Source organism: Theropithecus gelada, chromosome 6 (assembly GCF_003255815.1).
Source record: "Theropithecus gelada isolate Dixy chromosome 6, Tgel_1.0, whole genome shotgun sequence".
NCBI lineage: Eukaryota > Metazoa > Chordata > Mammalia > Primates > Cercopithecidae > Theropithecus > Theropithecus gelada.
The window spans coordinates 109,109,655-109,123,516 of NC_037673.1; the positions used below are offsets into that span (position 1 = coordinate 109,109,655).

The window sequence follows — 13,862 nt, forward strand, 5'->3', positions numbered from 1 at the left end:
CCATCAGTTGAAGACCACAGTGAGCTGTAAGCACTCCAGCCTGGGTGACAAAGCAAGACACTGTCTCTAAGAAAAACAAAAAGAACCGGGTCTGGGTGCAGTGGCTCACTCCTGCAGTCCCAGCACTTTAGGATTGCTTGAGCCGGGGAGTTTAAGACCAACCTAGGGGTACCTTAGTGAGACCTCGTCTCTACAAAAAATTAAAAATTAGCTGGGCATGGTGCTCCACGCCTGTAGTCCCCGCTACTCAGGAGGCTGACACTGCACTCCAGCCTTGGTGACAAAATGAGACCCTGTCTCAAAAAAAGAGCCCCCAGCTCCTGGAGTCACTCAGTTCCTGACATTTTTGAGACCTTGTTCTACTTTTCCCGGTTTGGGAAGCAATTGTGAACCTCTCACCCCTCTTGTTCCTGAAGTAACAAAACTAACAGAAAACCATATTTAGACATACAGTAAGTTTTAAAATTTCCAAGATAAGACTTTATAAAAACATCAGAGGGGCCGGGCGTGGTGGCTCACACCTGTAATCCCAACAGTTTGGGAGGCCGAAGCAGGTGGATCACGAGATCAAGAGATCGAGACCATCCTGGCTAGCGTGGCGAAAGCCTGTCTCTACTAAAAATACAAAAATTAGACAGGTGTGGTGGCGCGCGTCTGTAGTCCCACCTACTCAGAAGGCTGAGGCAGAAGAATCACTTGAACCCGGGAGGCAGAGGTTGCAGTGAGCTAAGATCTCACCACTGCATGGCAGCCTAGGTGACAGAGGGAGGGAGAAAAAAAAAAAAATCAGTGGGAAGAGAAGAATAGGTTGCCATCAAAAAAAAAAAAAAAAAATGGCATCAAGTATCTCTGCAGTACTAAATGTCAAAGAACAAAACACCACAAAACAATGAAACACAATACATGCAGCATTTGGAAGGGAACAGAAATATTACCTAAGAATTCTGAAACCAACCATACTAACATTTCGTTTATCAACCTTTGGGATTCTTGTTAGTTAAAAACAAGACCTCTAAATGACAAGATGTTTATTTAAAGAATATGAGGTAGCTCACAGGATCTGTATGACATGGACTAGAAAAGCAGTCTTAGAAACTACACAGTGGAAACAATATCCAAACCATACTTTGAGGCTACAGTAAAGACCTTGATGCTACCCCTAACTGCTGGAATCCTCTGACACCATGGCCACAAAATAAGATTACATGTGGCACTCACTTCACGCTGCTTGCTTCTGAATTGAAGTCTTGCTTGGGTGGGTGTGGTTGGCAGAGGATGTGTTACATGCCTGTAGCACCTGGGAAAGTTCACTTTTTTGTTTCTCCATTGAGAAGACTGGATTCACAAAAATGAATTTCTCAAATCTATGAGAGACACTGCAAAAGTGCTTGGGAGCCAGAAACCACGACATATTTCTACTACAGTATTCCAGCTGCCCCAGTAATTAAGATAAATGGAAAGGTATTAAGGAAACAGTTTGAGCAACGGAATATTTAAACTTGAATAAATGTATAAATAATTGTCATTAACCTGATAATCTCAACGTGAATGTTTAAATAACTCAAAAGAGAAACAATGAAATGCTTAGTAATTTAAATCATCTTAAATTCAAGATTATCAACCCAAACTGGAAAATAAGGGTTAGAAGGAAAGGAAGAGGTTAAAACACACTGTTTTGAATTTCATGTAGGCAATGTCAATAGATACTATTTTATTTTTAACTTGGAAAAAATACAAATTCAATTTTTAAATTTAGTGGTAATGTCAATGTTAAAAAAAGCAAACTACTTTTCCCGGTTTGGGGAACACTTGTGAACTTCTAACCCCTTTTTGTTCCTAAAGTAACTTGAAGCTAACAGAAAATCATATTTAAGTAAAATTTTCCCTCCAAATCACTAGCTGAAAGATAACAGCTAAATTAGCCACAGTGAAGCATAAAATGATGGAATAAGAGTAAATAAATGTATTACACACATAAAATAGCCACTATCAGATTGGATAAAATAAAATCTCCCAACTATATGCCGCTAACAAAACAGTCTAAATGATTCAGAATGGATACAATAAAAAGTACAACCACCTTGCACAGGCAAATGCAAAGAAAACAGTAAAGGCAAATTTATGTCAGTATAGTTCTGGATAAAAGGCCTCAAACATGAAACATGATGACAACATTTGGTACTATAAATTATTTTTCCTTTTGTACAGACTAATTCATCTGTAAAACACTGGCAGCCTCACTGTCACCATGGTTTTTGTTAATTTATCTTTGCATTTGTAATTTTTTGTTGTTGTTTTGAGACAGCCTCACTCTGTTGCCCAGGCTGAAGTGCAGTGGTAGGATCTCAGCTCACTGCAGCCTCCATCTCCCAGATTCAAGTGATTCTCCTGCCTCAGCCTAGCCTGTAGCTAGGATTACAGGCATCCACCACCATGCCCAGCTAATTTTTTGTATTTTTAGTAGAGATGGGGTTTCACCATGTTGGTCAGGCTCACCTTGAACCCCTGACCTTAGGTGATCCACCCACCTCGGCCTCCCAAAGTGCTGGGATTACAGGCGTGAGTCACTGCGCCTGGCCTGTAATTTTGTTTCATACATTTGGTACCGAAGAGCAGTTATTTAAAACTACAACTTCTGAACTGGGCATGGTGGCTCTTGCCTGTAATCCTAGCATTTAGGGAGGCCAAGGCAAGAGGATCATTTGAGCCCAGGAGTTCGAGACCAGCCTGGGCAACATAGTGAGACCCCTGTCTCTATTTTAAAAATAACAGCCAGGCACGATGGCTCACAGCTGTAATCCCAGCACTTTGGGAGGCCGAGAGGGGCAGATCACCCGAGTTCAGGAGTTTGAGGCCAGCCTGACCAACATGGAGAAACCCCGTCTCTTCTAAAAATACAAAATTAGCTGGGTGTGATGGCCCATGCCTGTAATCCCAGCTAGTCGGGAGGCTGAGGCAGGAGAATCACTTGAATCCAGGAGGTGGTGGTTGCGGTGAGCCGAGATCACGTCATTGCACTCCAGCCTGGGTAACAAGAGTGAAACTCTGTCTCAAAAAAAAATAAAATGAAATAAAAATAATAAAACCACAATTTCATTTTAAAAAGGTGGATTCTGTGAAAGGAAGGCTCTCAGAGGATCCTTGTCTTTAGCTGAGGACCTTTATGAGTTTGAAATCTGTAAAGCCAAGCCTGGAGTGAGTTGGGAGGAGAGTTAGAGAAAATTTAATAAGTTTGCTTAAGAGAGGCGAGAATCTGGAATTCGTGGGGTAGTCCAGGAATGAGACGCTGAGGAGGAGAAATGAGAAACAACAAAGGGAAAGAGGAGAAAGCAAAATATGGAGAGGTGAAGGTCCTAGGTGAAGTAATATGGCCGTGATGCAGTGGCTAAAATGACTCAAGAAAGAGATGTACACTATTTCAGTTGGAACGCTAGGTTCTCTGCAAAATCTCTATTCCAGTGTTAAGGTATTCACTCGTTTTTAATTTTCAGGGTCTTTTCTTTACAATTGTAATTAGCTTCACCATCATAGTAATTATAATTATCTAAATCTAAGTATAAATTAGATTTCAGTATTCAGCACTGTTCTATATTACATGACTTTTATTTTCTTCAATTCTGCATGTTAATTTGGCTTAGCTGGAGTATTTCCTCAAATGATTATTATGTTTTCAGAAAAGCTAAATTAGGGTACTTTCTAAATCCATACTTGTTTTCAAGTTGTTTTATTTTGACCTCGCACAAAGGATAATCTGGGTCACAATTCTGGTCACAATTCTTTTTCCTCAGAACTTTTAGCTTTTACCATTTACTCCTGCTAAGAAGTTCCAGTATCATTCTGGGTTTCTTCCAATATAGATAACTTTTATTTCATACTTGAGTGTTTATAGGGTTTTATTTTAAGCCTTTTAATAAAGAAATTTTACTAGCGTAAGTCCAGCTGTTTGTCTTTTTTCCCATAACTCTTTTAATCCTGAATCTTTCCAATCTTGAGCCTTCAAGCAAACGTTCACGTGTTCTCTCTTTTACTGTTACTTCCCCTCCATCACTTCTTTTCTCTCACTTTGCTGCATCAGAAATCAAGCCATAACATAAGGAATTTGGACTGGGCATGGTGGCTCACGCCTGTAATCCCAGCACTTTGGGAGGCCAAGGCAGGTGGAACACGAGGTCAGGAGATCAAGACCATCATGGCCAACATGGTGAAACCCTGTCTCTACTAAAAATACAAAAATTAGCTGGGTGTGGTGGCACATGCCTGTAGTCCCAGCTACTTGGGAGGCTGAGGCAGGAGAATTGCTTGAACCCAGGAGGCAGAGGCTGCAGTGAGCTGAGATCATGCCACTGCCCTCCAGCCTGGATGACAGAGTGAGACTCTGTCTCAAAAAAAAAGAGTTTGTAGTGGATACTGGGTCCAAATCAACTGTATCTACCAAAATGGCCCTTGTCATCAGAAACTGGGTAGTGCCTAAGTGGGGACTCTACTATCAGGAGTTCTTGATGTCCAGAAGTTGCACTGCATTCCCCTAGACGTGGAAAGAACACCTGTCCTCCACTTTGGTATTAACATTTTCCCATAAGATTACCAAACCAGTACTGTTGGTGTTCAAATGCCTTAAGGTATTTTTAATGAAACAGTTTCATTAAAACAGATTTTACTGATAGCCTATTCTCCTAACTAAAAATATAGATATGAATCCTCCAGGGTCTAGATATGGAACATATACAAATCTTAGTGACAAACACCATGTTGTGCTCTGACAGTTTTCCCCCAGGCGGTGAAAGTTTTGTCATTGGGTCAAGCTGGTGTACATAACTCTTAGTTGTTCTAGGGTAAATTCTCAGTGTTCTGTGGAACTGACATCTGACAGAATGGTAGAACATATTTCCAAAAATGGCACACTACCTCCCATTCCATGTGCTTTTTTGCAGTACAAATCTATTGCCCCTCCTTTGAATCTGATTTGGTCCTGTGACTAATTTGACCAATAGGATGTGGAGAAAATGATCTTCTGGGACTTCCAAGACCAGGCATTAAAAAAGTCTAGCAGCTTCTACTTTGCCATCTGCAGGAAACTTGTTGAAATTGTAATGAAGACTTTTTTCAGGACTTTGGCAATAGGGGTATTGCAATAGGGGAAAGGGATTAGCAGCTAGAGATTTATAGCCAAAGGGGTAAGTGGATGGAAAATTGCTAAGGGAAGACCTCAAGGATAGGGAGATCCTTGCTAAACTGACTTAACAGGGTTCTTGCTGTAAGCAGGCCAAAGGCTTTTACATCAAAGGTGGGGGATGAGGAATCTGATTAGATTTCAAGGGTAGGGAAGTTCTCACTAAACTTAGCAGGATTCTTGCTAAAACTACATTGGGCTAGACAGGTCAAAGAGAAGACTGGGGCCAAGGTCAAGACCTAGTTGAGAAGAGGATTCAGAGGAGCCTGTTTAAAGTTTGGTCAAGGAGAGAGTCTTTATCAAAGCCCAACCTAACCATATGGAGATGCCACGCCACATGGAGATAGAGATGTCCAACCAGACTTCAGCTGTTCCAGCCATCCCAACTGAGGCAGACATAAGCATAAAGTCATTGTGGACTTTCTAGCCCCAGCAGATGCCACATAAAACAGAGACAAGCTGGTCCTGTTTATCTACCCTACCCAAACTGCACTTTCATGAGCAAATAAATTATTGTTGTTGTTTTAAAACAGAAAGTTTTAGAGTGCTTTGTTACACAGCAACAGACAAGTGAGACAGGCAGCCATCCCCATTAGCTAACCAAATATGCCCAAGCATGCCCTGAATTTCCCAATGGATTCAACTCAAGCTCAGGCCGGGGTGATCCTGCTATGGCTGAATGCATATGAGTCTCATCCTTAGACTTGAGAGCAACTTGAACTAGATTCTTCATGTTAGGCTTTTGAAAGCTTAATTATAATGTGTCTTAATGTGGGTTTTTTTGAGTTAATCTTACCTGGAGTTCATTGAGCTTCCTGGATGTTTATATTAATGTCTTTCATCAAATTCGAGAATTTTTCAGCCATTATTTCTTCAAATATTCTTTCTGTCCTTTCTGTCTCTGTTCTCCTTTTAAAACTCCCACGATGTGTATATTGGTCCACTTGATGGTGTTCCAACAGGTCCCGTAGAATTTGTTTGCTTTTACTATTTTTTTTTTTCTTTTGGTTCCTCAGACTTAGTAATTTCTATTATCTTCAAGTTTGCTCATTCTTCTGTCTGTTCAAAACTGCCTCTGAATCCTTCTAGTGATTTTTTCATTTCAATTACTGTATTTTTTCTCTTTCAGAATTTCTTTTTGTCTTCTTTTTGATTTTCTGTCTCTTTATTGTTATTTCCGTTTTGTAAATACATGGTTTCCTCAACTTTCTCCACATTCTCCTTTACTTCTTTGAGCATCCTTAAGGTAGTTGTTTTAAACTCTTTGTCTAGTAGATCTACCATCAGATATTTTTCAGAAATAGTTCCTGTTGATATCTTTTATTTACTTTTTCTCTTTCCCCCCACTCTGAGATTTACCAATATTTTTTCCCTTTGAATGAGCCTAATTTTCCTGTTTCTTTGTATGCCTTGTGATTTTTTGTTGAAAACTGGACGTCTGAATCCAATGGCACTTGTTTTCAAATGTTATTTTTTATAAAACCATCTTCCTTTTCTTCATATACATGTGCCACTAAATCCAACATATTAACCTTGGTTGAGGCTGCTGGCTGGAGATGGGGTTCACAAAGATAGAGATCAAGGTAAGCAGGAGATGTGGTAACTCTGGAAATCAAACCCCTTCCCTAGGTTTTTTGTTTGTTTAATTGTAGGCTCTCTCTGTGCCAAGGTTCAACATGAAGTGTACACTTGAGGTCTTCTCAGGTTTTTCTGATCCTAGTCTTTTCCTTGGCATGCATAGTTACTTTCTAATTTTCCTTATATATGCCATTGTTTTTGGATGTTCTAGTCTTTAATGCCTGCCTCCCAAAAGAAAAAATAAAGAGAGAGAGAGAGAAAAGTTAAGGAGGAGAGACACCAGTCCTTTAAATCCCCTGGAAGTCACTTCAGCTGGAGGGAAGGGGCTTAAACCAATGAGGCGAGGTGCAAAATCCGTGACACTCTGCCTCTTTGTCTGCACTTCTATGATCAGAAGCAGCAATCAATGACCAGTGTACAGATGCCCAGTACTTGGAAGACAGGGTGCTTTTTGCCCACTCTGGGTCCCATAGGCTGCTCCTGGAATGCGTATACAGCTGACTATCACAGGGCTGGGGATGGGCATGGGTAACTGCTACTGTATTAAGAACTGACACTGACCAAAAATAACTCTAATTTACTTTTAAATTCTTTCCCTGGAAGTTGCAAGCCTTCAATAGACTCCATAGTTTCTAAATAATTACATGTCACAGATTCTGCTAATGTAATCATTGTCGTGGTGGGAAGATGGATTCCTGGTTCTTTCTACTCCACAATCTTCTCAGAATACTCTCTCAATTCCTACTCAACTATCTTTGGAAAATTTCTCTTGTTTACCTCGATCTTCTCTTTGTACCTTTGTGAACCCCACCCCCAGCCAGCAGCCTCAATCAAGGTTGATAAGTTGAATTTAGTGGCATGTTTGTATGAAGAAAAGGAAGACAGTTTGATAAAAATCAGATTTGAAAACAAGTGCCATAATTCTATAAAGCCCTTTCATCATCTCCACAATTTTTCCATGTCCATCTTCATCCTCCTTTAATTTAACCTGCCTTTCCACAAGCATAAACATTTAAAAACTTTATATTTGGCTCAAAATTTCATTGTCAGTGTGGTAACAATATTGCATTCTTTCTCTCTTCCTCACCCCTCCTCTCTGTACTTGTACAATATCTCAGCAATAGTGTGGAGTTTAATAGGAGTGTGGATTTGGCATTGAATGACACTAAAAATATTAGCTCTGTCATTAATTATCTTAGTATATATGAACAAGGAAATGTTACTAGCAATTATAATATTGACCTTTTTGTCTCCAATTACTTAGATGGCTCTACAAAAACAATTCCATGGTAAGTAGGCTACTTGCATGTATTAAGCCTCAGACTACCTCATTCATTTTTTCACTTTTTAATATGTGTATGCGTATCCTAAAGCAAGAAAACTATGTATTTTAAAATTTGGATTCATTTTATCTCTAAATGTACTCCTCAATTTTAGGTTATTGCATGACACTGTTTTTGCAGGAGTCATATACGCTTTAGAAATAAGTAAACGTTACTTACTTACATCAGGAGCAAACTTAATTTTGTGCTAAAAAAAAAAAAAAAAAAAAAAAAAAAAAAAACTACAAGGAAGATTGAGAGACATAAATAAGAACATGAAGGAAAGTCAGGGGCTTCCAGTCAGACTAGCTGAGCATCTATATGCTCAGCCATTATTAGCATGAACGGGCTAATTATTTAACCTCACTGAGACTCAAACTTTCATGAAGATTTTTGTTGGCTGAGTTTGGTTTTTCAGTTTGTCTGCTACTTTATCTGTAAAAGAGAAAATCTATCTCACTTTGCCTGGCTTTTTGAAGCATGTCTTGTAGGTGTGGAATAAACATCCATTATTAAAATAGGAATGAAGGTGGGTTTAGTTGAATGGAGATGCTGAAATACTATTTTGCAATCAATCTAAGTTACGCAAAAATATATAGGCATACCTCAGAGATGTTACAGGTTTGGTTCCAGACCACCACAATAAAGCAAATATCATAATAAATCAAGTCATACAATTTTTTGATTTCTCAGTGCATATAAAAGTTATGTTTACATTATACTGTAGTCTGTTAAGTGTGAAATAGCATTATATCTAGAAAAATAATGTACATACCTTATTTAAAATACTTTATTGCTGCAAATGCTAACAACCATCTGGGCCTTTGGAAAATCATAATCTTTTTGCTGGTGGAAGGTCTTGCCTTGGTGTTGATGTCTGCTGAATGATCAGGATGATGGTTGCTGAAGGTTGGAGTGGTTGTGGCAATTTCTTAAAATGAGACAACAGTGAATTTTGCCACATCAACTGACTCTTCTCTTCACGATAGATTTCTCTGTAGCATGTGATGCTGTTTGGTAGTATTTTACCCATAGTAGAACTTCTTTAAAAATTGGAGTCAGTCCTCTCACACCCTGCCACTGCTGTATCAACTGTTTATGCTATTCTAAACCTTCTGATGTCATTTCAACAATGATCACAACATATTCACCAGTTGTTTTCATCTCAAGAAACCACTTTCTTTGCCCATTCATAAGAGGCAACTCCTCATCATTCAAGTTTTATCATAATTGTAGCAATTCAGTCCCATCTTCAGTTTCTACTTCTAATTCTAGTTTTCTTGCTATTTCCACCACATCTGCAGTTACTGCCTCCACTAATGTCTTAAAGCCCTCAAAATCATCCCAGAGGGTTGAAATCAACCTCTTCCAAATGCCTGTTCATGTTGATATTTTAACCTCCAATGAATCACAAATGCTCTTAATACCATCTAGAATAGTGAATCATTTTCAGAAGGTTTTCAATTTATCTTGCCCTTATCTATCAGAGGAATCACTATTTGGCAGCTATAGTCTTACAAAATGTATTTCTTAATAAGAGATGAAAATAAAAATTACTATTTGATCTACAAACTGCAGAATGGATGATGTGTTATCAGGCATGAAAACATTAATCTCCTTCTAGATCTCCATCAGAGCCTTAAGATGTCTAGAGGTCTAGGTGCATTGTCAATGAGCAGTAATATTTTGAAAGGACTCTTTTTTTTTTTCTGAGCAATTGATTTAAACAGTGGCCTTAAAAATATTCAGTAAAGGTTGGGGGCGGTGGTTCATGCCTGTAATCCCAGTACTTTGGGAAGCTGAGGCAAGAGGATTGCTTGACCCCGTGAGTTCAAGACCAGCCCAGGCAACATAGCAAGATCTTGTTTCCACTAAAAATAAAAATAAATCAACCAGGCATGGTGGCGTGAGCCCATAGTCCCAGCTACTCAGGAGGCTTGTGTGGGAGGACTGCTTGAGTGTGGGAGGTCAAGGCTGCAATGAGATGTGATAGGGCCACTGCATGCCAGCCTGGGTAACAGAGTGAGACCTTGTCTCAAAAATAATTCAGTAAAGCATGCTGTAAACAGATGTACTGTCATCCAGGCTTTGTTGTTCCATTTAAAGAACACAGGCAGAGTTGATTTAGCATCATTCTTAGGGGCTGTAGGATTTTCGGTATAGTAAATATCCATTAGCTTCAACTTAAAGTCACCAACTGCATTACTCCCTAACAAGACAATCAGCCTGTCCTCAGCAGCTCTGAAGCCAGGCACTGACTTCTATTAAAGAGACAAGGATTTTGAGTGCTACTTCCTAGAAGGTATCTTTTCCCAACAGAAGGCTGTTTTGTCTACATTGAAAAATCTGTTGTTTAGTGTAGCCACTAAATAATATTAGGTAATCATTGATCATCATCAATGATATTAGCTACATTTTCTGGATAACTTGCTGCAGCTTCTCTATCAGCACTTGCTGCTTCACCTTGCACTTTCATGTTATATGTTATGGAGATGGATACTTTCTTAAACCTCCTGAACCACCCTCTACTAGCTTCCCACTTCTGAAGCTTACTAACCTTTCTCAGCCTTTATAGAATTGAAGGGAGTTAGGGCCTTGCTCGGATTACGCTTCGGGTTAAAGGAATGTTGTGGCTGGTTGGATCTTCTGTCCAAACACCTAAAACTTTCTCCATATCAGCAATAAAGTTTTGCTTTCTGATCATTTGTGTGTTTATTGAAGTAATTTCCTTTTAATTCCTTCAAGAATTTTGTCTTTGTATTTACAACTTGGCTGTTAGGTGCCAAGAGGCCTAGCTTTCAACCCATCTTGGCTTACATATGCCTTCCTCACTAAGCTTAATCGTTTCCATCTTTTGACTGAAAGTGAGACATGTGACTCTTCCTTTCACTTTAACACTTAGAGGCCATTGTAGGGTTATTAATTGGCCTAATTTCAACATTGTTGTGTCTCAGGGAATAGGGACTGCAGGAAAGGGAGAGAGATGGGAAATGGCCAGTTGGTCAAACAGTTAAAACAAAGACAACGTTTATCCATTAAGTTCCCCCATCTTATCTGGGCATGGTTCATGGTGCCCCAAAACTTATTATTATTATTTTTTGAGACAGAGTCCTGCACTGTCGGCAGGCTGGAGTGCAGTGGCGCGATCTTGGCTTACTGCAACCTCCACCTCCAGGGTTCAAGCGATTCCCCTGCCTCCCAAGTAGCTGGGACTACAGGCCTGCGCCACCATGCCCGGTTTATTTTTTGTATATTAGTAGAGATGGGGTTTCACCATGTTAGCCAAGAAGGTGTCTATCTCCCGACCTCATGATCACCTGCCTTAGCCTCCCAAAGTGCTGGGATTACAGGCGTGAGCCACCGCGCCCGGCCTTAAAACTATTATAATAGTAACAGTAAACATCACTGATTACCGATCACCGTAACAGAAATAATGAAAAGGTTTGAAATATTGCAAGAATTACCATATGTGACACAAAGCGTATGCTGCTGGAAAAAACGGCACCAAGAGACTTCCTTTGGCAGATTTGCCAAAAACCTTCCATTTGTAAAAAGGCTGTATCTACTCGTGGCAGCAAAGCGAAGTGCAATAATGAAGTATGCCTGTAGTGATGGCACACAGTATCCTTCAGAAGTTTTAAAAGCTGAATAGTTTTGTTTTGTTTTCCCGAGACGGAGTCTTGCTCTGTTACCCAGGCTGGAGTGCAGTGGTGTGATCTCAGCTCACTGCAACCTGCAACTCCCAGGTTCAAGTGATTCTCCCGACTCAGCCTCCCTAGTAGCTGGGATTACAGGTGTGCCACCACACTCCGCTAGTTTTTGCATTTTTAGTAGAGACGGGGTTTCACCACGTTGGCCAGGCTGCTCTCGAACTCCTGACCTTACGATCCGCCTGCCTCAGTCTCCCAAAGTGCTGGGATTACAGGCGTGAGCCACCGCACCCGGCCTAACACACAGCTCACTGAAGTTTCTAACACACAGCACACTGAAACACAACGTCTATAACTTTGCTAGTTCTACCACTATAAAAATCCATTTTGCCAAATTGAAAGCAAGCTCTAGGGCCCACGAACGGATAAAAATTAAACATAAGGAGTATTTCCTTGCCTGCTCTAACATCCTGAACCAAACAGATTCCCCTCGTTGCACAGTCTTCGCCCCTTAACAGAGGGTAGCTAGTATCACCCATACTTGCTGAAAAACTGGAAAGGAGGGAAGGTCGAAGTTAAACCCATTTCAGCGGCCGTGCATGCGCCCCACCTGGTCTCCCCAGCGAGATTTGGGAAAGCAATAAGAAGCTTTCATGATCCTCTCGCGAGAGGGAAGTCTTCGCGCCACGTCAGAGACTAGAGATCTTGGCGCCGAGCGACAGGTGCCGGAACAAACAGGCGGTGAGAAATCGCGGACGCGGAACCATTTGGTGGGCAGGACTTCCGGCGGAAAAGCGGGCTGTCTCGGAAACGCCGAGCTGAGTTCCTCCCGGGTTTTCAAGTACGGTTCCTGGGCTGTTGTTTAGACTGTTGTGAAGATGGCTTGCGCTGCAGCGCGGTCCCCGGCGGACCAGGACAGGTGGGTTCTGGGTAGGTGGGTCATCAGAAAGGAAGGGGCTTGCTGTGGTGCTGCGAGTGTTACACCGCCCTTCTCCGCTCCGCGGCCTCTAGAATGGCCTAGCTGATCCAGCTCGCCCTGGACGGGCTCTGCGGGTCTCCTTGGCGGCTGATTTTTGTGAGAATCCTGCGGCAGCCACCAGACTCTTCGCAGGGCTCCTGAAATTCCTACCGTAGGTAGCCTAGTGTTTACCTGTACGCGAGACAAGGATTTTGGGTGCTACGTGGACATAATATTAAGTAACATAATCTCAGTGTGAGAAATGTGTTCTTTTTAATTATTGTTGCGTTCAGAAAGGCTCATTTGTGAAATTTTGAAGTTTTTAATACCTCGGACACTTTTTATATAAGAGGGCGGACCCAGCCTCAGGAACTTTTAACAGGCTGCTGTGTCTAATGTAACATTTACCCAGGTTGTTTTGTTTCTGTTCGTGTGGTTTTTTTCCTTCCAAGGTAGTGGATAAAGTTTATTTTTAATTAAATTAAGTAAAAGGGAAGTAATTTAAAGAAAAAACATTAAGCAAATAATAGCATAGGTGTACCAGCAGTGATGATGACCTCGCCTACCACGGACCGAAAGAATGTATTTTTGAAAATACTTGTTATCCGTTGAGTGTAGTTGTCCAGGTTCTTGACGTTTTGAATAAGAAATTGAACAAAACACACAAAGCAAGGCAGCGAAAGCAGATTTATTTTAAACAAAAGTACACTCCATAGGGTGGAAGCAGGCTCCAGCAAGCCGCCCAAGAGCTGTTGGTTACGGAATTTTCTGGGATTTAAATACTCTGTAGAGGTTTCCTATTGACCAGTGCCAGTCTGATTGGTTGAGGGAGGGGGATCACTCAGAATGAGGAGTAGGCCTGCAGCCAGTCTGATTGGTTGCTGGAGGGGACCTTTCCAAGGTAGTTTGATTTTTCAGCAGCCACGCAGAAAAAGAAGGGTTTGAAAAGGGAGTAGCCATCTGATATCTACTCAGCATGAATTGCCCTTCGGTTTCCTGCCACCCGACCCTCTTCTCCTGCCTCTTACTGCTCTAGTGATACCACTTATGCTATTGTCTATGGCAGGTTTATTTGTATCTATCCTGCTTATTTAAATAATAAGAAGACCATCGCAGAGGGAAGGCGAATCCCCATAAGTAAGGTAAGCAGATGACTGGCTCCTTGGTCCTCGAGGGAATGGGGG

At 41.0% G+C, this 13,862-nt stretch overlaps 1 protein-coding gene across 8 annotated transcripts in view; it reads left to right on the forward strand.

The window, feature by feature from the left end:
- Window positions 1-12,417: 12,417 nt before the first annotated feature.
- Window positions 12,418-13,862, forward strand: part of SRP19 (signal recognition particle 19) — a 30,040-nt gene continuing 28,595 nt past the window's right edge. For 4 of the 8 annotated variants that reach the window (XM_025386947.1, XM_025386946.1, XM_025386942.1 and 1 more), the window contains exons 1-2: window positions 12,418-12,639; window positions 13,745-13,820. In XM_025386947.1, the coding sequence (XP_025242732.1) occupies window positions 12,599-12,639; window positions 13,745-13,820 (117 nt within the window). In that variant the 5' untranslated portion in view covers window positions 12,418-12,598. Of the gene's footprint in view, window positions 12,640-13,744; window positions 13,821-13,862 lie in introns of those variants that run through there. The other 4 variants (XM_025386940.1, XM_025386948.1, XM_025386945.1 and 1 more) reach the window with 4 other exon arrangements.